We start from the raw sequence: 26835 nt of genomic DNA, 5'->3' as shown, positions 1-26835 counted from the left end.
TCTTTGTGTCCTTCTGTATTGTACTACTGTACTATATCACAATTTTTTGTACAATTGGCAACACAGTTTTCGAAACAGTAAAACACAGTTAACGAAACGGTAAAACCTTTGTTTCACACAAAACCTGGTTTGGTTATCATACTGGTTTGGTTATCATACTGTAGATTGCACATAAAAAAATAACAATTTAGAATGCTGATGTAAACTTTACGGCACAATTGTCAAAAAGAATAAATCCAGTCTAATCATACCGTTGTATTGGGTCTCTGCGTTTATGAATTCCACAATAGTGACCACAATATCACTTTTTATATAAATATTGAACTTCTTACTTCGTGAAAAGAATTTCATGAAAATATATATTATTAAAATAATGTTTTCAAGTTATTACTGCATCCTACAGTCCTGTGTTTCTAAGGCTCCTCCATGCTGGACGGGTGGGGCTGCTCAGAGCTGTGTTCCTGGGAGGGGGGGGGGGGGGCTGCAGAGACAAACACAGGTGACCCAGATCATTCCTACATCTCATCAGGCTGATCTCCCGGCTGGAACCCCAACCCCAGAGCAGGAGAAATCTCCATCCAACCGGTTCCGTCCTAAAGTTGAACCTCAGAACCGGGAAGACTCCAGCGCCTCACCGCTGAACAGCAGAGGCGACGTAGAGCGGAGCTCCCTCATCTTCTCCCGGAACATGGCGTCCATCTCCCTTTGCAGGGTGCCCTCGCCACGCTGGGCTCCGGCGGGCGGGCGCCGCGGTGGGGGCTCCAGGCTGTCCGTGCTGCTGGACTCGCTGTCGGACAGACCCAGACCGTTGGTTACTGGCTTCACCTGGTTGCCATAGCAGCCGTAGCTGCGAGGCTGATTGGGAGGGGTGTGGCAGCGGACGACTGGCCTGTGATTGTCTGCGGGGGTACGGGGGGAGGTAGTCTGTTTGTGCAGACAGCTGGGCGAGCGGGCATCCCTCCGTATAGGGGTGGAGGGTTCTTGTCTGGGGGGGGTCTCCAGAGCCCGTCGGACCCTAGGTGGGGAGGGTGGTGCCACTAGGGACTGGGGGATGGGCTCAGGTCTGGGCTTGTGCTGGGACTGGGGTTGGACCTGGAGCTGGGGTTGGACCTGGACCTGGGACTGGGGTTGGACCTGGGACTGGGGTAGGACCTGGGACTGGGATTGGATCTGGGACTGGGGTTGGACCAGGACCTGGACCTGGGGTTGGACCTGGACCTGGGACTGGGGTAGGACCTGGGAATGGGATTGGATCTGGGACTGGGGTTGGACCAGGACCTGGACCTGGGGTTGGACCTGGACCTGGGACTGGGGTAGGACCTGGGACTGGGGTTGGACCTGGGACTGGGGTTGGACCTGGGGCTGGGGTTGGAGCTGAGGTTCATCCTGACTCAGGGCCTCTAATCCAGCTGACTCAGACACAGTCCCAGCAGAACCCCATTGCTGCTCGGACTCTCTTCCTCGTAGCTCCGCCGTGTCCGGCTGCTCGGGCCCCTCAAACGCCGCGTCTGAGCCGGGTCTATCCTGGTGTGGCCGGTATAACGGAGGGGCCTGAGTCTGGGGCCCCAGCTCTGGACAGCCTGTCTGAACCAGGTGTGTCTGGGGCCCCAGCTCTGGACAGCCTGTCTGAACCAGGTGTGTCTGGGGCCCCAGCTCTAGGAAGCCTTTCTGAATCAGCTGGGCGCGGCCCTCTGGCTGGGGAATGTCCGGCACAGAGGAGGACTCAGACGAGTCCTCCTCCAGATCCGGGTTGCTCCACTTCACGCAGGGGGCGCCGGCGACCCCGGAGCCGGAGGTGGTGGAGGACATCCGGGTGAGGACGCCCCTCCTCTGCTCCAGAGGGTCCTGGATCTGGACCCTGTGAGCGCGCCTCACCGGTTCACTCATGGCCCCGCGGAGGAGCGAGTCCCTGGCCGCGTGCCCCAGGTCTCGGGGGGACAGGCTGCCCTTCCTGCTGTCCTGGGAGACGGAGTCCGGATCTTTCCGGAGGCGGAGGGCGCGGCCGTCGTCTGAGGAGTGGGCGGAGTCTTGGAAAGGTTGCTGGCTCAAATGACCCTTGGTGTGTTTGGCGGCTTTCTTGATCAGTCCCTTCACTGCGTTTGTTGACTTGACCTGTGTGACACGCAAACGCAAACTGTCACTGACGTGGGAGGAAGTCAGTGAGATCCAGTGGTCAACAGAAGCTGACCGCTATTCACGGTGTTCTGTGTTCAACCACTGTCAACGCTAGAACCGTACAAGAACCCCGAAGTTTCAAAGCTCCCAATAAACATTGTGTAAAGTTGAAACCATCGAAATACAGTATAACAATTCTCAGTACTGCATCCCCATGTTTCGACGGTGTCGAAAGCAGCATTTGTCTGACAGGAACAGGAAGTCAGTGCTCACCTTTCCTGTGATGTCATTTACAGCCACATGGACAAAGATCGAAGCCTCCTTTATCCCCTCAAGATATATATGGCGATAACCTACAACATAGATCACAATCATCCAACCACCATAATCATTTACAGTAGCAAACAATTACGATTATTAGAGCTTCATCATCTCAACACAACGTCTTGGTAAGGTATTTAAAACATGTTTTTATAATGGAATGACTTCTAGACGATTAGATCAGCCCTCCGGTCACCTGGCATCATGCTGGTGAAAGCGATAGTCCTCTGTCCAATGAAGTCCCGTCCGATCGGGTCGTGATCCCAGACCTCAAAGCGCACCAGGGTGATCTGGGGCATGTGCACGGTGAAGACCAAGGTCTCCTCCCACATGGGGTTGAAACCTGACACCAACCACAGAACGAGAACATCTTAGTGCCTTTCATCACCATTGATACAGTACAGATTTGACTGGAGAGCAAAATAACCATGATCTGAATGATCATCTTGGATGAAGACTCAAATTTCATTGCACAGTACACAGTACCTGTATCTTAAACATATGACCAATAAAAATCGTTGAATCCTTAAATGTTCCCCAACATCTGCCTAAAGTTGGCTTTCCAGATGAGAGAACAACTCTTTAAAAAGTTATTTTTAAATGTGGGTGACCTATTCTTTTAATAGTATGTTAGACATTTACCGTTGTCATCCACCACCCTGGTCTGTTCCTTGGCGCAGTCGATAGGCAAACCGATAATCTCAACCTCGACAAACGGATCAATGATCTGAAGCAGCAAGAAAGCCATGTCACACTCTATGTGACACAGACTCACTTCACAAACCATCATCACCACCATCATCACCATCATCACCATCATCACAATCACCACCATCTTCATCATCATCATTACCACCATCATCACCATCATCACATCATCATCATCATCACCATCACCACCATCACCACCATCTTCATCATCATCATTACCATCATCATCACCATCACCACCATCATCACCACCATCATCACCATCATCACATCATCATCATCATCACCATCACCATCATCATCACCACCATCACCACCATCTTCATCATCATCATTACCATCATCATCATCATCATCATCATCACCATCACCATCATCACCATCACCACCATCATCATCACCATCATCATTACCATCATCATTACCATCATCATCACCATCATCATTACCATCATCATCATCATCCCCACCACCATCATCATCATTATCACCACCACCATTTTCATCATCATCATTACCATCATCATCACCACCAACATCATCACCATCATCATCACCACCATCATCATCATCATCATTACCATCATCATTACCATCATCATCACCATCATCATTACCATCATCATCATCCCCACCACCATCATCATCATCATCACCACCATCATCATCATCACCACCATCATCATCACCATCATCATTCCCATCATCATCCCGATCATCATCACCACCATCATCATCACCATCATCATCACCATCATCATCACCATCATCATTCCCATCATCATCCCCATCACTCATCTCACCTCCCCTCTGTCTCCCAGGATGGAGTCTTTAGGTTTTGGGAGCTGCTGCCCACTGATGACCTTCAGCACCAGCTGGGTCTTCCTCTGCCCCTGCAGGGGGTCATCCATCATCGGGTTAAAGGCTCCTGAGATGAGCAGGAAAACCAACCTCATCAGTCCAGAGAGAGAGAGAGAGATGAGGTAACAACAAGCCTCATCAGTCCAGAGAGAGAGAGAGAGAGAGAGAGAGAGAGATGAGGTAACAACAAGCCTCATCAGTCCAGAGAGAGAGAGAGAGAGAGAGAGATGAGGTAACCACAAGCCTCATCAGTCCAGAGAGAGAGAGAGAGAGAGAGAGAGAGAGATGAGGTAACAACAAGCCTCATCAGTCCAGAGAGAGAGAGAGAGAGAGAGAGATGAGGTAACAACAAGCCTCATCAGTCCAGAGAGAGAGATGAGCAGGTAACCACAAGCCTCATCAGTCCAGAGAGAGAGAGAGAGAGAGATGAGGTAACAACAAGCTTCATCAGTCCAGAGAGAGAGAGAGAGAGAGAGAGAGAGAGATGAGGTAACAACAAGCCTCATCAGTCCAGAGAGAGAGAGAGAGAGAGAGAGAGAGAGATGAGGTAACAACAAGCTTCATCAGTCCAGAGAGAGAGAGAGAGAGAGAGAGAGAGAGAGAGAGAGAGAGAGAGATAAGGTAACAAGCCTCATCAGTCCAGAGAGAGAGAGAGAGAGAGATTAGGTAACAACAAGCCTCATCAGTCCAGAGAGGGAGAGAGAGAGAGAGAGAGAGAGATGAGGTAACAACAAGCCTCATCAGTCCAGAGAGAGAAAGAGAGAGAGAGAGATGAGCAGGTAACAACAAGCCTAATCAGTCCAGAGAGAGAGAGAGAGAGAGAGATGAGGTAACAACAAGCCTCATCAGTCCAGAGAGAGAGAGAGAGAGAGAGAGAGAGAGAGAGAGAGAGATAAGGTAACAAGCCTCATCAGTCCAGAGAGAGAGAGAGAGAGAGAGAGATTAGGTAACAACAAGCCTCATCAGTCCAGAGAGGGAGAGAGAGAGAGAGAGAGAGAGAGAGAGAGAGAGAGAGAGAGAGAGAGATGAGGTAACAACAAGCCTCATCAGTTCAGAGAAAGAGAGAGCACAGTCCACCAACGCAACCACACAAGGTGGCTCATGGTTCTGTAACTGCCTGTCTTCCAAAGAACCCACACTTTTCTGTTTGTTGTAGAGGTCATACTCCCTGAAGGCCTCGTACCTTTGCACATGCACTTGGGCTTGAGGATGTATCCACAGTTCCCGTTCCCAGCGAACTTGGCTCTGTTTAGCTCCAGCATGCGCCCTTCCGTTTGGTAGTTTAAGGCAACTGTGAAGAACCACATCAACAAACATACTTTGTAAGATATGAAAAACAAGATGGTTTTAGGGTTAGGGTCAGGGTTACCACTAGGGTTAGGGTGTCAACTTTTTTGTGTGATTTATTTGAAAGTTAAACCAACAGTAATTTCACTACCCACAATCATAGGACAGAAATCACAACATGGCCTTCATTAGCAGACAAGGATAAAAAACACAGAAAAGTCAAAGACTTGTTTCCACTGTGGTCATCTTTGTCAAGACAGAAAAGGCAACACCATGCGCCATGGCAACAATCTACTTCACACACAACTAAAGAAAGGGTCACAGCTAGGCATTAGGGTCTCAACCAGGGCAAGGGTCACAGCCAGGGTTAGAGTTGTCTGTGTCTGAGAAGAGAGAAGTTTGATTGTAACTCTTGGATCTGACCCATGTGGCATCCTGCGTTCCAGAAAGGCTGTGGGTTGAAGTTGCTGGAGTCCACGCGGTAGTTGGAGGGGTAGACGCGGAGCAGCTGGCGCTGGTTGAACCGGACCAGCGGGCCGGGCTTCAGCTGCAGGATCTGACCCATGATGCTCTCGTTGAGGGACGACACCTGCCAGCTGCTCAAGTGCGCTGCCCAGAGAGACAGAGAGAGGAGCTGCTCAAGTCAAGTCAAGTCAAGTTTATTTGATATAGCACATTTCAAGTCAAGTCAAGTTTATTTGATATAGCACATTTCATACGACAAGCACAGACTCAATGTGCTTCAAGAATAAAAATACATTATATATGATAGAACATTAAAATAAGAATGTATTACTCCTCATCACTACTACTAATCATACTCCAGGAGCTTGCTCGATCGCCTTGTTGAGAGGGGTTAGGGAAGAATTTTTACAGCTCACTTATCTGGCCCCCGGGTGATACTGTTTTTTTTCTTCCCTCTGGAATATGTAGGGGTGGGTCGTATGCCCACCTCCCTTGTTCTCTGTAAAGCGCATTGTGTTGCCTCTGGGTATGAAATGCGCTATACAAATAAAGCTTTGATTGATTGATTGATTGATTGATTGATGTATTACAAATATAAAATCATGTAAGATAACATAAAACATGAAAAAATAAACAAACTTAGAGATTAAAAGCTTGTGCAAAGAGATATGTTTTTAGCCTGTTTTTAAAAGACGCAGTTGTAGCAGACCTTAATTCATGTGATAGGGAGTTCCAGATAGTAGGACCATAATGGCTGAAGGCACCAGAAGCTGATTTAGAGTTAACCATGGAAATAGTGAATAGTGCTCCGGGATGCTATCAAAATGATAGTAAAAGATGTGATATTGCTGTCCTGTGTGTGTGTGTGTGTGTTGTGAGAAATGTCACTCCTCTTCCCCGCTACCTTGCGTTTCGATGTCGTGGACGCGGACAGACTTGGTGTACTTGACCAGATCAGACAGCGCTCTGGACAGACGCATCGTCTTCCTCCTGACGGCCAGTGTCACAGAGAGAAGCACTTAAAGACTGGAAATATAGGATGAGGGAGAGGGAGATAGGCACAGAGACACAACAACAACAACAACAACAACAACAACAACAACTAAAAGACAGCATGATTATGACCTTGTAACACGCCGCATGTACTGTATGAGCCAGATTTGACCACTAGGCCAGCTGAGGATATGAAACACATTGTGTTTTACCTGCTCTGGTAAACGATGTGTATGTGTTGGCTGTCCTGGCCTGCCTGGTCCGCTCCTCCTCCGGGACCAACACGCTTCTGGATCTGGATTTTCCTTTTCCTCTAAATCAAGATAATGTCCTGTCAGTATTTACTACAGGATCACACTGAGAGGAGGGCTAGAGGGAGAGAGAGGAGGAGGAGGAGGAGAGAGAGAGAGGAGGGCTAGAGGGAGAGAGAGGAGGAGGAGGAGAGAGAGAGAGAGAGAGAGAGAGAGAGAGAGGAGGGCTAGAGGGAGAGAGAGGAGGAGGAGGAGAGAGAGAGAGAGAGAGAGAGAGAGGAGGGCTAGAGGGAGAGAGAGGAGGAGGAGGAGAGAGAGAGAGAGAGAGAGAGAGGAGGGCTAGAGGGAGAGAGAGGAGGAGGAGAGAGAGAGAGAGAGAGAGAGAGAGAGAGAGAGGAGCAGAGAGAGAGGAGGGGTAGAGGGAGAGAGAGGACGAGGAGAGAGAGAGAAAGAGAGAGAGAGAGGAGGGGTAGAGGGAGAGAGAGGAGGAGGAGGAGGAGAGAGAAAGAGAGAGAGAGAGAGAGAGAGAGAGAGGAGGGGTAGAGAGAGAGGAGGAGGGGGAGAGAGAGAGAGAGGAGGGGCAGAGAGAGAGGAGGAGGGGGAGAGAGAGAGAGGAGAGAGAGAGAGGAGGGAGAGAGAGAGAGAGAGAGAGAGAGAGGAGGCGTAGAGAGAGAGAGAGGAGAGAGAGAGAGAGAGAGAAGGGGGTAGAGGGAGCTATGAGTAACAGTGGTAGACTGATTTGGGAGAATCAGACCGACCTTACGGAAGCTGCCCAGTATAGATTTACTAAATTTCTTCTTCTTTTTTGGCTCAGCTGCAGTTGTAGCACCATTCCCACCCTGAAACCACCAAAAGAGCTTAATGTCCTATCTCCAGACACTCAGACAACAAAGGCTAGTTATCACATAGGTACAACACAGTAATCACATAGGTATCACATAGGTACAACACAGTAATCACATAAGTATCACATAGGTACAACACAGTAATCACATAGGTATCACATAGGTATAACACAGTTATCACATAGGTATAACACAGTAATCACATAGGTATAACACAGTAATCACATAGGTATAACACAGTTATCATATAAGTACAAGTCATATTCTCCAAGGGGAGTGAAAGCTGCAGAGTAACTCTCTGGCGCCACCTAGTGGGTCATTGGTTGAGGGGAAGGTTCTCATCCCCCCCAAAACATCCCTGTTGTTGCATCTTTCTGTCTGAGCTGGACTGTTCTGCTGGTCCTACTGTGTTTACCTGTATGTCATCCTCGTCCTCTTCCTCTTCCTCTCCACTCTCCTCGTCCGAAACGTCGCCCTCCTCGGCATCAGCAGAGATGTTCACTGGGAGCTTCTTTCCCTGGAGAAGAAGTCAATCAAAACAGGTTATTAAAGCAAGAGGCACGCCTGCTACAGAGGCAGACTACGTAGACCAGAGAAGACCAGAGAGGAGGATGAGGGACAAACTGAAGTCTATTGTAGACAACCCCTCTAAGCCGAGCTGTGGCAGATGGAGAGCACCTTCAGACACAGGCTCCTCCCACCCAGGTGCAACACGGAGCGGTTCGGACGTTACTTTGTGCCAGCGGCCATTAGACTGTATAACAGTGCCACATACGTATGTATATTTACATGTGTATTACTACTGTAGATATATCTAGACAGCCTGTATGTATGTATGTATGTATGTATGTATGTATGTATGTATGTATGTATGTATGTATGTATGTATGTATGTATGTATGTATGTATGTATGTATGTATGTATGTATACTCCTATCTATCTATCTATCTATCTATCTATCTATCTATCTATCTATCTATCTATCTATCTATCTGTTAGGTCAGAGATCAGGAAGTAAGGGTTTCTAAATGTGGCCAGTGTAACGAGTAGCTGTTTTTTTACCTTCACCAGGACTTTTCCCTTCAGTATCTCTGGGGAGGGTAATCTCCTGCACTCGTTCACGTTGACGGAGGTCAGGTCAACCTTGTCCTGAAGCACCTCCATCAGGTACTGGGCCATCTTCTTCTGCTGGGGCACTGTGCAGTGGTTCTCTATGGACAGGATGACTGGGAACCTGACAACAGGACCGGGCACTACATTATTTAGGAACTATTTAGGTGTCTCATAAGTGGAGATGCGATGATAAACGTGGGAAAGTAATTCTGTGACTCACTGGCTCTTAGTGAAGGCATATTTGTTGATGGTGTCAATGACGTCTCTGAAGAGGATCTTAGATGTGAGGGTGTAGCCATGATGGACGATCGGCTCCCCGTCAGGACCATCCCAACAGTCCACTAAGAGAGAGAGAGAGAGAGAGGGAGAGGGAGAGAGAGAGAGAGGGAGAGAGATGGAGAGAGAGAGAGAGGGAGAGAGAGAGAGAGAGAGAGAGGGAGAGGGAGAGAGATGGAGGGAGAGAGAGATGGAGAGAGAGAGAGAGAGGGAGAGAGAGAGGGAGAGAGGGAGATAGAGAGACAGAGAGAGAGGGAGAGAGAGGGAGATAGAGAGAGACAGAGTGAGATATAGAGAGAGAGAGACAGAGCGAGATAGAGAGAGAGAGAGAGAGAGAGAGAGAGGAAGAAAGAGAGAGAGACAGAACGAGATAGAGAGAGAGAGAGAGAGAGCGAGAGAGGGAGAGAGAGAGAGACAGAGCAAGATAGAGAGAGAGAGAGAGAGAGAGAGAGACAGAGAGAGAGGGAGAGAGAGGGAGATAGAGAGAGACAGAGTGAGATAGAGAGAGAGAGACAGAGCGAGATAGAGAGAGAGAGAGAGAGAGAGAGAGGAAGAAAGAGAGAGAGACAGAACGAGATAGAGAGAGAGAGAGAGAGAGAGAGCGAGAGAGGGAGAGAGAGAGAGACAGAGCAAGATAGAGAGAGAGAGAGAGAGAGAGAGAGAGAGAGAGACAGAGAGAGAGGGAGAGAGAGGGAGATAGAGAGAGACAGAGTGAGATAGAGAGAGAGACAGAGAGAGTCAACCAATAAATGATATCATCGGTTCCAGATAGTGATGGTGTGTGAGTGTGACCCGAGCCGGTTCTGGGTCCAGATAGTGATAGTGTGTGTGTGACCCGAGCCGGTTCTGGGTCCAGATAGTGATAGTGTGTGTGTGACCCGAGCCGGTTCTGGGTCCAGATAGTGCTAGTGTGTGAGTGTGACCCGAGCCGGTTCTGGGTCCAGATAGTGATGGTGTGTGAGTGTGACCCGAGCCGGTTCTGGGTCCAGATAGTGATAGTGTGTGAGTGTGACCCGAGCCGGTTCTGGGTCCAGATAGTGCTAGTGTGTGAGTGTGACCCGAGCCGGTTCTGGGTCCAGATAGTGATGGTGTGTGAGTGTGACCCGAGCCGGTTCCGGGTCCAGATAGTGCTAGTGTGTGAGTGTGACCCGAGCCGGTTCCGGGTCCAGATAGTGCTAGTGTGTGAGTGTGACCCAAGCCGGTTCCGCGCGGCCCACCTTCCACACAGCGGCAGCCCGCCTGCAGCACATAGGCGTACATGTCCACCCGGGACTGGGACAGCAGCTGGTCACCCGTCAGGTAGGTGTTGTGGGACGAGGCGATGAAGTAGTTGGTCAGGGGCTGCGTCATGTCCTGGGTGACGTGGTGGTGATCCGGGTTGAAGATGTCCCCGGCTGGACTCCGCATGTAGTTGGTGAACCCTGGAGGAGGATGTCCACCATGTTGTTTTCTTTCTGATTCTTTGATTAGGATTATTATGCTTTTTTTTTTAATGATTCCCTGTGCTGGTTTTAGGAATGTACTGTATGTTGTTATGTTGTGTTAACTTGTGCTGATTGTTGAGCCAGTCTAAGACGATTTTCTGTCACGACAGACAATAAAGAATCTGAATTCTGAATCTGAATTAAATATGTTTGTCTATTTGATTTAAAGGATTATGTTTTATAACAAGAGATGGTGGAACGATAACACTGTTTAATACCAAATGATAATTGATCTTTTATTGGTGGAACGGTTCCTTACCATCGATCCCCAGTACCATGTTCTGTAGATTCTCGGGACAGGGTTCAAACTGGCCCACGATCTCCAGACAGTGCTCCCTGGTGATGCTGGTCATCTGATAAACACAATGTTGGCGGAGAACTATCATATTCCAATTCTCAAATTGGATCCAAACGTAAGATGAGAGAGTTGTTCACTTGCTTGATGTCTTGTAATCTTTCGTTGGTTTTCCCGACTCCAAGATATTTCTCTTACTGCCCGGTGAACATGGACGTGGACAGTAGCCTCACCTTCTGCTCATTGACCAGGAAGCGCGCCAGGTCGCTGAGGTCCAGGAACTCTTTGTGGTTGCTGTAGGATATCATGATGAGGTAGAGGTCTCTGCGAGTGGAGATCATCTTGTAGAAGGAGCAGAACTCCTCGAACGCCAGGGAACCCTGGTTCTCATCGGTGTCCGCTTCCTGAAGACAGAGAGAGAGACAGAGAGACGTGTTTACAGCTCACTGGGAGAGTTGAAGTATCGTACTTTTAAAGGTCGAATGCGGTCTAAGGTCTTCCCAGGTATGAAACTACACTGGGTTATGTCCAGTGTGCACACAAATAGCTCCCTGGCATGTTTCAGTTAAAACAGTTGGACACAACATAGGTTCCAGTCTTCAAAAAGATAAAATAAAAAAAGTCCACCAAGTCCAAGTGCTCAGTCCAGGTCCTGGTCAGGGCATCTGTTCTTCTGCACGTTTTTCATATTGGGTTCTTTAGGAGGAAACCCTTGAGAACACAGGGAGAACATGCAGACTCCACACAGAAAGGCCCGGAGACCTCTTTCCTGTGAGGTGACAGTACTACGCCAGGCACAGCGCCACCGTGCCACACGTGAGCGATTTTGGGGTTCAGTGTCTTGCTCAAGGACACTTCAGCACACTGGGAGCTGAGATGGAGCCGGGGACCTTGTGACCTCCAGCCGGCCACTCTAGACCCCTGTCCCTCCTTTCGTACTGATGTGACAGAGGTGTCACTGTGTGGAACTCAGGTCCTTTGATTCATGAACCCATGAGACCACCTCTCATAAACTGCGCTACCAACCACCGAAAAGCTAGCGATTCGATGGCGTGGATGGGTGGTTTTTATACTGAGGAGCGAGTTTAAACAATTCAACTTGGTTCTACTCACCCCCATAAACTCACTCCACACACCTCAGCGACCCCAGCGGGTCGAGCTGAGCCCAACTGTACCGCGCTGACAGGTGTTACAGCGTGGCTCGTCAGTATAGCTTCCTCTCTACTTTCTAGGGATGTTAACAGTTAATTGACTATTGATTAATTGCCGATAAGAATTTACTCGAGTAAGATTTGGTTACTCCATTAACTGCTTGTTAATAGAACAGAACTTTTTTTTTTTATTAACCATATCAACGGGAGTTTGAAAACGTGTGAAAAGTGTGAAATGTAATCATGATTTAAGGTCTGACTGCACATGAGGGCGCCCCGCCATGTAGTGAAGACTAATTGGGATGCTGGGAAATTTCACCGACAGCAGAAGACACAAAAATGAAGCGAGCAAAGCGCAGTCCAGCGTGGGACGTTCTTATCAATTAATCGACTATCGTTTGTTAAGGTTAACAGTTATAGATGAATGAAATTCCTTGAAATTTGCAACCCTACTACTTTACCACTTTGGGCTCAAACTGGGCTCCTCTGACTGACCAACAACATGTGACCACTTCTCATAAACACAGCTACTAGCTGCGCCACCGAGCGATTCCATGGACAGTGGACAGTATTTACACTGAGGTCAGCTCGACACTGACTGACCCCATGTAAACGAACACAGACATTCATCCTGGACATATACAACACACAGCAGCGTTTAAGGTCATGGCTGAGTGCATCAGCGTGGATTAGGCCTGGAGAGGGAGGTCCATGCTGAACATGAACGGTATTACAACCCCCGCCATCTGGTCAGGGCCGAGCATATGGCCCTGCTGCTGCCCCTCCCCTCCCAAGGTACACACTGAGACACCATTACATTACATTACATCGACATTACACCGACACCAAGAGGGGCGTCCGTGGGCCTAAGCTGGGATGATTGAGATCAGGTTGTAAGAGGGTGATCTCTGACCCTCTTCTGCACCGTTGATCACAGGTTCAGGCATGACTGCCTAGTGGCCGAGCCCTCCCTCACCTCCCAGTCATAGAATCATCACAGGACATCACAACACTGTTTGACCTCCCAGTCATAGAATAATCACAGGACATCACAACACTTCTTGACCTCCCAGTCATAGAATAATCACAGAACATCACAACACTGCTTCACCTCCCAGTCATAGAATAATCACAGAACATCAACACTGCTTGACCTCCCAGTCATAGAATAATCACAGAACATCAACACTGCTTCGTTTTGGGAAAACTCCGCCCACCTGACTATTGACTAACCATTTTTGAGCAGTTCTACTTGACCGAATCAATCTCAGCTCACCTGGAACATCTCGCGGACCTTCTGCCTGGGCAAGTTGACGTTGAGTTTGTGGAGCAGCTGCAGAACCTCTCCGATGCTCAGGGTCCCGTCTCCGTTCTTGTCGGCCTCGGAGAACGTCTGTTGCAGCCATGTGATCTGACAGTCAAGGCTGAACCTTATTAGCCCGACCAGAAATCTACTGTAAATAGAGATACGTCATGGGACTCTGTTACTTCAGTCATATATAGTTATTGATATAGGGCTACTGCAGTATGCATACTTTACTGGGCGCACTAGGAGACACTTGTTTGTTATTTTCATCTGGGGCCACTTTCAGATCTGTCCAGTCTAGCCAAAGTAGCTAAGAGACACAGGAGACACAGTAGCTAGGAGACAGTAGCTAGCTATGAGGAGACAGCTAGCTAGCTAGCTAGCTAGCTAGGAGACAGTAGCTAGCTATCTGTCCAGTCTAGCCAGAGTAGCTATGAGACATAGTGGCTAAGAGACACAGTAGCTAGGAGACAGTCACTAGGAGACATGGCTAGGAGACAGTAGCCTATCTAGGAGACAGAGTCACAGTGGACAGTAGATAGGAGACAGAGTCACTAGGAGACAGTCACTAGGAGACAGTAGCTAGGAGACAGTGGCTATGAGACAGAGTCACTAGGAGACAGTCACTAGGAGACAGTAGCTAGGAGACAGTAGCCTATCTAGGAGACAGAGTCATGGTGGAAGTAGCTAGGAGACAAAGTCTCTAGGAGACAGTAGCCAGGAGGCATAGGCCCGTCAGTAGATCTGGGCTTGGAGGATATTGATCTCGAGTGCGCTGTCTCTTAGCCAGGCTGTCCTCGTCGCTGATTCCCGCCATCAGGTACTTGAGGCCGGTGATCCAGGTGCGCGCCTCCATCCCATTGGTGGAGACCAGGTTCAGAGACTCCACGTGGTCGCCGTGGTAAATACTGAAGCAGCAGTTGGGGTCGAAGCGGCTGTCCGCGTAGCGCTGGAAGATCTCCGACGTCTTTCCCTCGCAGACCTCGTGGATGGAGTCGATCGTTACTGGGCGGGAGTAGAACAGAACAGATCAGCCAATCGGTCGTTGTCTGACTGGATATCCGTGGTCTGGGGCAGCGCACTAGCGGTCCTAAACACTTCCTGGTTAACTGACTCTTGGCTCTGTCGTGTTTCCTGGACGGCCGCCAGCGGATGCAGGAGCGGTGCTCGTCCAGGTAGAAGTAGCGCACCAGACCGCGCTTCCTGCCCTTCAGCTTGGTCATCTGGGCTCCGTTCTGCATGGTGCACATGCATCTCTCCACTGCAGAGGGGCGCACACACACACACACACACACACACACACACACGCATGCATGCACACACACACGCATGCATGCACACACACACGCATGCACGCACACACACACACGCACGCACACACACACACACGCATGCACGCGCACACACGCATGCACGCACATACGCACACAAACACACACACACACGCATGCACGCACACACACACACACACACACAAACACACGCATGCACATGCACGCGCGCACACACACGCATGCACACGCACACAAACACACACGCATGCACGCACACACGCATGCATGCGACACACACACACACACACACGCATGCAAGCGCACACACACACATGCATGCATGCGCACACACACGCGCACAAACACAAACACGCATGCACGCGCGCACACACACACACGCATGCACACACACGCACACAAACACACGCATGCACACACACACACACACATGCATGCACACAGACACACAGACACAAACACAGACACACGGTTAACATCAGAAGGCACCTCTTAACTAGCTTGTATCGTATGTAGGGTTTGATGAGAAGTGGCCAAATGTACAGTATGTCATTAAACCACATGGAGATCACTACACCTCTTTCACTGAGGCAAGGCGCAGAGTTTCACCAACAAGCGTCTGCTTATGGGATTAGCTAAATACATCAGGACTGGATTTGCCTCAGGGTCTATTTTAATGGTCGGCAGCCCTGAGAAGCCTCTTGTAATGAATGAATCTGATAGTGACTTCTATTTTCACACAGTTAAAAACAGATATATAAATTACAGTGACGACTGGGATGGCTGACCCTGACTGAGACAACAGCACAATAAGAGCACATGCAGTGTTGACCTGTTTATCATCCAACACACTCCCGTTTAAAACATGTTGGTAGCAGCATGTATGTCAAATCAAATCAAAGCTTTATTTATATAGCGCATTTCATACCCAGAGGCAACACAATGCGCTTTACAGAGAACAAGGGAGGTGGGCATACGACCCACTGTCTACATATTCCAGAGGGAAGCAAAAAAACAGTAATCACCCGGGGGCCAGATAAGTGAGCTGTAAAAATCTTCCCTGACCTCTCTCAACAAGGCGATCGAGCAAGTACACTGTTGTATGTGTATGTGTCTCGTCATGTCTACCTGCAGGGCTGTTGTGTGTGTGTGTGTGTTGGTATGGGGAGTCGGAGCAGAGCAGGGCTGTTGTGTGTGTGTGCGTGTGTGTGTGTGTGTGTGTGTGTGTGTGTGTGCGTGTGTGTTTGTGTGTGTGTGCGCGTGTGTGTGTGTGTGTGTTGGGACTCAGAGCAGAGCAGGTAACCTCTGGTTGTAATCTGCAGCTAAGGGACACGTGAGCTGCACAAGTCTCCATTGCTCAGTCTAATCTCCAGGGATTGACCACCATCCATATGTCCATTACCTGCCCACACACACGGACTCGTGTGTTCACTCACACAGAAACATCGTTCGAATGTATAGGATGACAGTGCTACGGTAGGTCGGCACAATAACTCAGCTCATAATCCTCATCACTTTACAGACATGCTCCTCCTTGGCTCCTGTTCTATCCAGTCCTTTAAGAACGCACAAGCCACTCATTAGGTCCCAACAATATTTTCAACAAGGAACTACTCAGACACAGTAACTCAGTCCACCGGCACTTAATTCATTTGAACTGTCCAGACTAGACGCATTGTCAGAGTAACAACAGTGTACTGTAACAAACACTAGGATGTGTATCTCCTGGCTGAAGGCTCACCCATCTGGCCAAGTCTCCATTTGGGCTGCGCCACGACGCTCCCGCCGATCCAGAAGAACTCCTCAGCCAGCCGGGAGATGGAGGTCTTCTGCCAGAGCCGGGGGGAGCTCATGACGGAGGGGCTGGGGGACCGGATGGGGCTGGAGGCCCTCCTCCCCCACCCCGAGCCGGCCGAGCCCCTGGAGGGGGAGGGGGAGAGCCTCCCTGGGCTCAGGGAGTGGAGGGAGGGGAAGGACCTCCTGGAGGTGGGAGACGGCGGGGTCGCCCCCAGCCCCGGGGATAGAGGCGCCATGGCCGGGGGGGTCGCCCCCAGCCCTGGGGATAGAGGTGCTATGGCCGGGGGGGTCGTCCCCAGCACCGGGGATAGAGGCCCTATGGCCGGGGGGGTGCTCGTCATCCCTGCTCGGCTCATTCAGGTCCATACCCCCCCCTGGGCGCTGCTCATGTCTCCGCCGGCCGCTCTGTCGCTCCTCTCCTCCTCACCTCACAGCCCAGACCGGCCTACGAGCACAGATGATAGTCCAAATATGGAGCACAGTGCTCTGCATAAGACAGGGAGAGAGAGAGAGACAGGGAGAGAGAGAGAGACAGAGAGAGAGAGAGAGAGAGAGAGGGGGGGGGGGGTGATCCGTTTGGTCCTCAGGAAGCTCCTCTTCTCCTAACGTAGCCTACAGGACACCTTGACATCTGGACCATGACCTCAAATCCCTCAAGGTTTTCTCAGACGGACTGGTCTTCAACCGAGCCGTGGAACGTGAATCCATGGAAACAGAAGTCGTTTCTCCTTTGACTCTCAATCTCAGTCTAGTGTTGCGGTGTCCAGCAGAGGTCCGTTAGAGGTCCAGACCAGGCGACCAGCAGAGGTCCATTAGAGGTCCAAATCAGGTGTCCAGCAGAGGTCCATTAGAGGTCCAAATCAGGTGTCCAGCAGAGGTCCATTAGAGGTCCAGACCAGGTGTCCAGCAGACGTACGTTAGAGGTCCAGACCAGGTGGCTGTTGGAGCTGGGAGAGTTTCTGTCCTGAGAGAGAGGCCAGGTAGGGAAGTGAGCGACACGTGCAGCTCTCTAAATCTTCTTGAAACTGTAATCCTGGTTGAGGCTGCAGCCGTGCCTCATGCTGGGACTTTCACTCAGCCAATCAGCTCTGGAGGAGAGAAGGTGGGAACAGGACAGGCAACCAACCCATCATCAAACACATTTAAGACCAGAGGTTCTTGTAGTAAGACCAGAGGTTCCTGTAGTAAGACCAGAGGTTCCTGTATTAAGACCAGAGGTTCCTGTATTAAGACCAGAGGTTCTTGTATTAAGACCAGAGGTTCTTGTAGTAAGACCAGAGGTTCCTGTATAAGGACCAGAGGTTCCTGTATTAAGACCAGAGGTTCCTGTAGTAAGGCCGGATGTTCCTGTATTAAAGGACAGGTTCTGAATTTAGCATTATAAGCCATATTAAAAGGTTATTTATGATCATTTACAGCAGCCGATATCAAAGTTTCATCAAGCAGTGCACTCACGAGATATAGCCTGTCGCCGCTAAGAAGGACAGGGGTAAAAAGGTAGCAAAAAACAAACAAAACAAAAAAACAGGTAATGAATCCAGCGGTATAGAACCAAGAACCTGCTGCTGAGGGGGGTCCGGTCAGAGAGACGCCCGGTTGACACCGGGCCCTCTCTCTCTCTTCTCCTCTCACACCAACAAGCCTCTCCATCAACTCAGAAATACATCTCCCGCCTGGACTACTGCAACTCCCTCCTTGCTGGGGCCCCGGCGTCAGCCATTAAACCCCTGGATCTTGTCCAGAAAGCTGCTGCTAACCTGGTGTTCAACCACCCCAAGTTCTCCCACACAACTTCCCTTCTCTTAGTCATTTGTTTAGAAAAGAGATGCACTTGTGAGATCTGGTGAGTAGCAGCACACTTACCTCCTACATTAAATGCAATAATTGTAAGTCGCTTTGGATAAAAGTGTCTGCTAAATGACTGTAATGTAATGTGAATAACCTTCATTTTATTGTATTTGCTAATTACCTTATTTGTGTCATGCTTACTTCTGTTGTTAGCCTACTGTATAATGAATGCACATTTAATTGAATGCCATTCTTGTTTGTGAATTCACATTTATTCGAATAAAAATAAGTAGACAAAAAACAAACAAACAAAAAACCAGGCCAGCTGGTCCATGTGTGTTGGCTGGCTTGTTTCTGTGCGGGACTGGTAGGACGGTAATGTCTGATAAATAAAGATGGGTCTTATCACCTGGACACATTGTCTTGTTAAACTGGGAAACCACAAACAATATCAACATCACAATTCAGAGAAAGTTCCCATTTCTCCCCCCTAGAGGGGAAAACAGTCATTGCGGCTGGTCAACTATTACCAGCTGAGGGCAATGTGCAATTAAGGCCATAGCTGCTCAACAGAGGTGTTCACCCTTTTAACTAGGAAACTCCAGTGAGAAGGCTATTGGAGCTGGAACAAACACTGGTGGGGAACATTGCCCACTACAAAGAACTGTTGTGCTTTTAACTGCCTGCTAAATGACCAGAGTGGCTGCCGGTGAGAAATGATTCTTGATCGTTGTTATTGTTTGATGATAATTGATGTTTGATTTGTTTGATGTCATTCTAATGTGGACTACTGTTTGGTAGAGTATAGCTTGTTTATGGAGTTGGCTAAATGTGTGGATTGCTGTGCTGGTTGGTAGATAGAGTTGTAGGCCTACTGCCAATTATTGTTTGTTTCCAATCCAGTTGGTTGTGGGTATGTTTACATGTCACAGGGGTCTAGCCTATTTAGGTGTATGTATGCTTGTGTGTATGGTGTGATATAGTCTGTTTGTATGCATGCTTGTATGTATGTGTGTAGCATAGCCTGAATGCATGTTTATACTGTATGTATGTGTGCATTTGTGTGCTTGACAGCCCATTTGTATATTTTGGTGTCACAATGGTGAATTGGTGGCTAAAGGCGTAGTGAACAATTTTTGCAGAGATGATTGATGTGCATTGTTAATTGTGTTTTCACCTCCAAAGGTTTTTCACTGCTACCACCAATGAAACGACAACAAAAAGAAAACAAAATCCTAAATAAAAGGAGAAAGATAATTTCTGTCTGATCATTGAGAGTGGAATCCTGTGGGACTCTGGGCAGACAGTTTAGCCCTTTTTCAAGTTCGGGGACAGCACAGATAAACATAACTTGACACACATCAGTTCCAATGCTTCCAATGCTAATCCAGCACAATAAGAGCGGGATAGCCAGTTAGCTCATGGGCTCACAACAACTAGCAGCAGCTTCCATAACATTAATGGTAGCGGTCAGTGGCTAAAGCAGTTACACTGATGAAAACATAAAGTCATCCCCACCAGGAACCCCGGTCTCCTGGGTGGGAGTCCAATGCTCTCACCACTACTCTACTTGTGCAGTGGAGATCAGCGGGTGGGTTTTGGTGTCCTTCTTCCAGTCCCTAGTGTGGGTTGGGGTTAGAATATGGGTTGGGGTTGGGACAGGATCTGATCTATAAGGCAAGGGGTAAAGGTTGGAGTGAAAGGATGAACATGTGGAGGTTTAGGGTAGTCCCATAAAGTCATCCCCACCGGGTCTTCAACCCCAGTCTCCAGGGTGGGAGTCCAATGCTCTGACCACTACTCTACTTGTGCAGTGGGGACTACTGCCTCGTGTGGTGCCAACAGAGAAATGCAGGCCAACATTGTCCGCAGTAACGGAAGGAGGGAGGGAGGGAGTGATAACCGGATGAACGCTATACTAGGTGCGCTGGCTTACAGCCATGCACAAAAAAGCATCAATACATTAAGCTCATTCCTCCATCACTACCTAAAGCTGTGCCAGTCAACAGTCAGTGTAATCACTGAAAATAAACCACATAGGCGTAGAGCGACTGGTGCATCACATCCTATACAAAAATTAATTACTATAGGATTTGAAGTGTCCTACTCCTATTGTAATGAGGACTGTCTGTCTATAATGCAGTAGCGTACCGTGGGGTCTTGCACAGGGTCTTCTCCGACATTGTTATTACTCCCAATGCCCCCCAACCCCCCCGCCCCCGCCTGCACACCCCGTACACACGCAGATAGGGAGAGAAACTACGCACATAGGGGTCAGTGGAGTCTGGTGGGTCCTAGAACCGCACGATTTTTTGGGGGGTGCACTGTCAAAGCATGCCCTGATGGGTTTCACAACACCAGAAGGGCGCTGAGCATTGGCATTATATGTAAAAACATACAGGAAAACTATAGAAGCCTAGGCTACTGATGTTTTTTTAAACACATCAACAAAGGCCAATAATTTGAGAGCGAGCGAATAAGAGGGCAATATTTAGGCCGAAACAACTAAGCTTTTAGGGACACACTTAATAAACTACAGAGCCATTATGACAACAATGGCCAAGCACCACGAAGAGAATGACAGGACGATAACCCCCTTAGGACACAGCACTCAATAGCCTACTCCCCTACTTCACTAATCAGTGTTTAGGCTACTAGCCTGCTAGGCTACTAGGCGTATTAGCCCACCGCTCCAGGTCATGATTTGGTCTTGACTTCCGTAAGCTAGAATAATTTTATCTGGCCTACAATGTTAAGTGAATAACGAGCTAGTAAGACCGGTGTCAACGGACCGTAACATGGACTGTATTTTCATGAGGACTGTAGGGGGAGACGGAGCACTACCAAAATGCTAAACACGGATGAAAATGAAGCGATATGGCAGAATACAAGACGCATTTAACAGTCTGAAAGTCGATTTCAGGCTTCCCCTTATGGTGTCAGAACGATGGCTTATGATCTTGAAACGAATAAAGTTTGTCACTAGAGCGCCGATTTGTAGCCTACACCCGTAGACGCAACAGCCAGACATATTGATGGTATATAAAATACTAGTCTTTGCACTAAAATACGGCTCGCTCTGAACTCGTCTGTCTCCACCTGCTTCTGTTTCAAGAATGCCCGCGCATACATAGCTGGGTCTATAATGACCCACGCTCTATTTTAACAAATGCTGGGTTTTGAAGCCTCGGCGCTACCAATAAATAACTTATTTAGACCCGTTCTGTCCGAGTGAAATTATTTTTCCGAGGTAGTCTTCTTCTGTGGTGGTGGCAGTGCTTTGAAGCTTCAACCCAGCATTTGTTAAAATAGACCCTTTTGCTTAGGTAAGTGAAGTTTCATGTTTATCTGACACTTGTAGGCTAAATATGAGCGCCTCTCCTAACTAGGCCGACACCGATTTATTTTGACGGAAAAGTGAATGGATCAGCAAAGGACTGCGACAACAGGACTGAGAAGGGCTACATTTCAACCAGACATTCCAGTGAAACCAGGTAGTTAAAATAACTTACCTGATATAAAATGGGCACCGCAAACGCAGGCATTTCTGATGATTTCCTCAGTCCAGTCCATACGCTTAATAATGGCGATTTCGTCTGTCTTCCTCTACTGTTTCAAGAAAGCGCGCGCATACTTGTGCCGACTAGGCTGTAAAGGGCTCTATAATTAACAAATATGACCCACGCTCGTTACATAACTTCTACAACATCCAGTGACAAAATATGTCATGGTACAGTACCTTGGTATGTCCACACCAAGGATTGAACTGACAACCTTCTGGTGATAGGAAGCGCACTATCCTCTCAAACACCGCTGACCTGGGAATTCTGTGGAGTCTTTTGGTTTTGATGTTCTGGGACCACTGCCTCTTGTGGTAACAACAATGGAACTGCAGGTGAACAACACGACGGATAGACAAATAGGATTCCCTCTTCTTACTGCAGGTCAACAACACGACGGAAAGACAAATAGGATTCCCTCTTCTTGGTGTGTCGGCTTACAGCCAACACACAAAAAACGTGGTTATATGTAGATATGTAGATGTGTAGATGAGATGGTGGCTATGTAGCCGACATGATGTTTTAGTGGGCCATCTAGTGTTGAACCTATACACTACCACTCAGGTTCTGAGGCATCTATGACAAGGCGTAGAAATCTCGACAGGTACTGCTTTGACAAGGAATTTGGACGGGGGTATGCCGTCATGTGTGTTGTCAATACCACTACCAGTCTTATTGCTGTCTAATTTATGAGTAGCCTAAATCTTGACACAATCATGAAACAATCATATGGCATGAGGCGCGCGCGCTGTGTGGTGCCTCCCACGATGAATTTATTTAGGACCTAATGAAGGCCATTCTGGCCGAAACGTTAATTGTACCCTAGGTGGATTTGCCGTGGGCGCTATGCGGTGCGCGGTCCTCAGTTGGGCCAACTGCTTTTTTTGTCGAGCACTAATGTGCGTGAAATTCTCAGTAACTTGCTGCTGTCCTGTCGCGTCAAATGGGGTGTGAGATCGCGAGAACAGAATGGTCTCACGAGGCTAAGCGGTTAGTCACCTAAATTATGACGCAACAGCTAGCTTTTGTGTAGTGACGTTTTGACTTCATTATGACGTTTCAGTAACAGATATTAAGATAGCATCCAGAAGGTTTCATTTCATTAGATTCTGACAATTGGATGTATCAAAATTGATGCCATATTTCTTCATTGAATTCAATGCTTGCAGTCTCCAAGTTGCTTTAGCCAATATTAGAAATTCTCTAATTCAAAATGCACAAGATGCCCATCCGTTTAACTATGGATGCATTTGCGCCCTGTGTGAGTATTCAACTCCTGACTCATTCTTGAGGCTTAGGAGAAAAAATGGTAGCCTACAAAGACATCCTTGATTACACTTTTTGAACTTTACTTGTTGAACATTGCTAGTGCTAGTTGGCTCCAGATGTGTTCTTATCTCTTGATCTCATCTTTATTTAGGAGAGTGGATCAGATCGTCTCCACTTTGGTAAAGATGTGAACCAGCCGACAGGAGACCACTGGGGTAAGAAAAACTGCTGGTAGGTCAAATGTTTGGACACATTCCTCCAATGAGATGGTGATAACACTCTCCTCTCTCTCACACAGGGGGGTCCGGTTTAGACCCGGACTGTCCTGACTACTTCTTCTCTGGGTCTCACCTGGGAGACGGCTGCCGGACCACCCTTCATCTCCCCCCACAGACGGTCCTCAACCTAAAATCCACCCTGTCTTCTCTCGCCAGGCTTATAAAGTGTAAGACCATGGAGGACTTGGACAAATATGTAGAAGACATGTCTAAAGAGGAAGACCTGCCGGACCCAGACAGTGGTGATAACAGCTGCTCTGGATCAGACCTGGAAGATGGCGGTCTCCTCCTCCAGTCCTCTCTCAATCTCTCCCAGCAGACTCTCCAGAACCTGAAGAACACCCTGTCAACTCTGGGGAGACTGAACCATTGTAGGACCATGGAGGATCTGAAGAGCCATGCAGAGAAGATGTCTCAGAAGGGGCTGGAGCAGTACCGAATGTGGCGGACCTCATGGCAGACTATGGCTGTCCTCAGCAAACAGATCAGAAAGGACGGCCTGGATGAGGAACCTGAGTTGACCCCTGACCCATTTGTTATTAAAGAGTCTCTGGTTGGTGACAGCTCCGAGACCAGACCTCCTCAGGGGGGCAGCCCTGCTCCACCCCCACCAGGCCACCTCAACTACCCCATCCAGCCCTCTACAGCCCGCCTGTTACCCCCCTCCAACTACCACGTCCAGCCCTCTACAGCCAGCCTGTTTGCCCCCTCCACCAGCTCCAGCGCTGGGGTCTTTGAGCAGCCACCAGCGGAGGCCATGATTAGCACGGACCCCCAGTGTCCCCGCTCCTCGTACGGGCCTACGCCTCTCGTCGTCCTCCACCAGGCTGGCCCTCCTCCATCCAGCCTGCCCGCCTCTCGTGACCTGAGCTGTCTGGAAGGAGGCCTGTTGACCCCGAAGCTCACCAACGCCCCAGAGATCTCCGCCGCCGCCAAGGCGTTCCTGGAGGCACCAGTGGTGGCCAAAGAGACGTCCGCACCCCAGGTCAGCTGCCCGGGGGGGAACCCTCCTCACGGGTACGCGGGCGCCTCCCAGCCCTGCCCTGCTCCCTACATGGACGACACCGGACACGCCCCGGCCCCCGCTGACACCCAGGCCGGGTGGGGTTCTTCCAGCCCTCCATCCATGGCTGCTGGTCCCAGAAGGTCCAGACTACCGCAGGTGAGCAGTGTTGTATTTTGAGTTTTCTCCCTCAAACATCACATTATTCTAGACTGGCAATCAAACTCCTTCTGAGGTTGGCTTGATATAATCTTTTGTTTTCAGAGCTCACCTCCACCACCATCGCCTCCTCCCCAGACAGGCTGCCGTGGAGACTCATTGTACTCTGCCAGAAAGGGTGATTTTCGCTCTTTGAAATGAGCTACATTTAGCTAAAATAGCTATGTGGTAGCCTGGTGAACCATCCTGAATTGTATTTTACTGCACTGTGACAGTGGGCGGAGCCATTCAAGGATGAGTTGCCAGGCTACCAATTTGGCACACCTTCTTTGTCTGTTGAACTGTCTTAGAGTAACAATTTACTTTACTTTAGCACATTTACTACTACTTACTTCAAAAAAGCTGGATTATCTAATCATTCATAATCTCTCCTTGTCACAGATCTGCAGCAGCAGCAGTCCGGGCTCCCCAGCCAATCAGAGAGCGTGTTCCCTGGTCAGCAGGTTCACTTCCTGCCGGCCACCCAGCGAACCCCGGAGCCCCCAGCCCAGACGAGCAGCAGTGGCTGGTTCAGGTGGCTCTTCCCAGGGGGAGAGAAGAAGGACCACCTGCCCAGCGACACGGACAAATCCGTAAGAGACCCAAGTCTTCTTGTTCCACAGGAGGTGTTTGTTAACAACAGAGAACTCATGTGATGGTTTGATTCATGAGATGGTTTGATTCATGAGATGGTTTGATTCATGAGATGGTTTGATTCATGTGATGGTTTAATTCATGAGATGGTTTGATTCATGTGATGGTTTGATTCATGAGATTATTTGATTCATGAGATGGTTTGATTCATGTGATGGTTTGATTCATGAGATGATTTGATTCATGTGATGGTTTGATTCATGAGATTATTTGATTCATGAGATGGTTTGATTCATGAGATGGTTTGATTCTAACCCCTCATTAGATTGTTTGGGACGAGTCCCTCCAGAAATGGGTGGACAGGAGAGCAGCTTGGGAGGAGGTACGCGCTTTAAACTGCTCTTTAAAAGTATATGATCGGTATTATTTGAAATATGTGAATTGTGTATTTTTTGGGACTTTTTGAGTGTTGTTTGATTTATTTATTTTTGATTCACAGACAAGACCCCCTCCTCAAACAGCCACCCCCCCTCCACCAATGGGCAATGATGCAATGCAACATGGAGTCAACAAGTACTCTGTTAAAGCAGGTGACTACGCTAACATGATAGCACATAGCTATGCCACTGTATGGTAGCTAACATACAAGCAAGAGAAGCAGTGAATGGTGGAAAACATAATGTTGTTGTTATCAGGTTTCTCTAAGCTATTTTGTTACACTTAGCCTGTCCTATTTCTGTGTGTGTGTGTGTCAATGTTTGTTGAGAAGCAATCTGTGTTTTCCTTTCTCCTAAAGTGCCAGTTCATCTCAGGAGGGTGTATCCATCTTGGAAAAACTGTTGGCCTGAAACGCTGTGTGGCCCTGGAGTCAACCAGTACTCTGTAAAAGCAGGTGACTACGCTAACATGACAGCACATAGCCATGGTGTGATAGCTAACATACAAGCACATGAGAGGCAGTGAATGGTGGATAACATAACGTTGTTGCACTGAGGGTTCTCTACGCTCTTTTAGTTACACTTAGCCAATCTTAATTCTGTGTGTGTGTGTGTGTGTATGTGTGGGACGGTGTTTCTTGAGAAGCAACCTGTGTTTTCCTTTTTCCAAAAGTGCCCCTTCATCTCAGGAAGGCGTATCCATCTTGGAGAAACTGTTGGGCTGAAGCGCCGCGTGGCTCCGCCCCCCCGCCCCCTGTCCTCACACCCTGCTCCTCCACGCCGGTAACCATGCCGCTCCTTCCAGCCCCCCAGGGTAAGAGGAGAACAACTCTCTCTCCACCTAGCTGGTGACCACACCAGAGTTTACACCACAGCAACACTACTCATTAAGAGTTCCACCTGCTCCAATGTTGATAGAAATCCTTGTGGATGAAAAAATACATGCTTCAAACCCAGCAAACCACTCAAGAAAAACATAACACACTGATAAAAATGATCATCATGGGTCCCAGGTGATGTCATAGCGTTCGTTGAATGAGAGAGTATCTGTGTGAGGCGTTAATAACAGAGCGCTCCTCCTCCCTGCAGATCCGTTCAGCTACCTGCTGGCCCGGTCCTGGTCCGGTCAGGAGGCTCGGCTCTT

At 48.8% G+C, this 26835-nt stretch overlaps 1 protein-coding gene across 1 annotated transcript; it reads right to left on the bottom strand.

Annotated features, from left to right (window-relative positions):
- Positions 1 to 606: 606 nt before the first annotated feature.
- plch2b (phospholipase C, eta 2b) lies at positions 607 to 16905 on the bottom strand (the record flags this gene model as incomplete). The annotated part of the gene is made up of 19 exons (XM_084446080.1): positions 607 to 2112; positions 2389 to 2468; positions 2633 to 2779; positions 3079 to 3163; positions 3951 to 4075; positions 5192 to 5299; positions 5719 to 5904; positions 6665 to 6750; positions 6966 to 7066; positions 8265 to 8366; positions 8913 to 9084; positions 9184 to 9304; positions 10457 to 10660; positions 10983 to 11076; positions 11252 to 11422; positions 13446 to 13574; positions 14236 to 14480; positions 14590 to 14736; positions 16509 to 16905. The coding sequence occupies 19 exons, from the start codon at positions 16903 to 16905 to the stop codon at positions 607 to 609; spliced, it is 4206 nt and encodes a 1401-aa protein (XP_084302206.1).
- Positions 16906 to 26835: the final 9930 nt, after the last annotated feature.

Source organism: Borostomias antarcticus (assembly GCF_949987555.1).
Source record: "Borostomias antarcticus genome assembly, chromosome: 11".
NCBI classification, from domain to species: Eukaryota; Metazoa; Chordata; class Actinopteri; order Stomiiformes; family Stomiidae; genus Borostomias; species Borostomias antarcticus.
The sequence above is the reverse complement of the archived record's forward strand: the minus strand, read 5'-3'. Positions and strand labels throughout refer to the sequence as shown.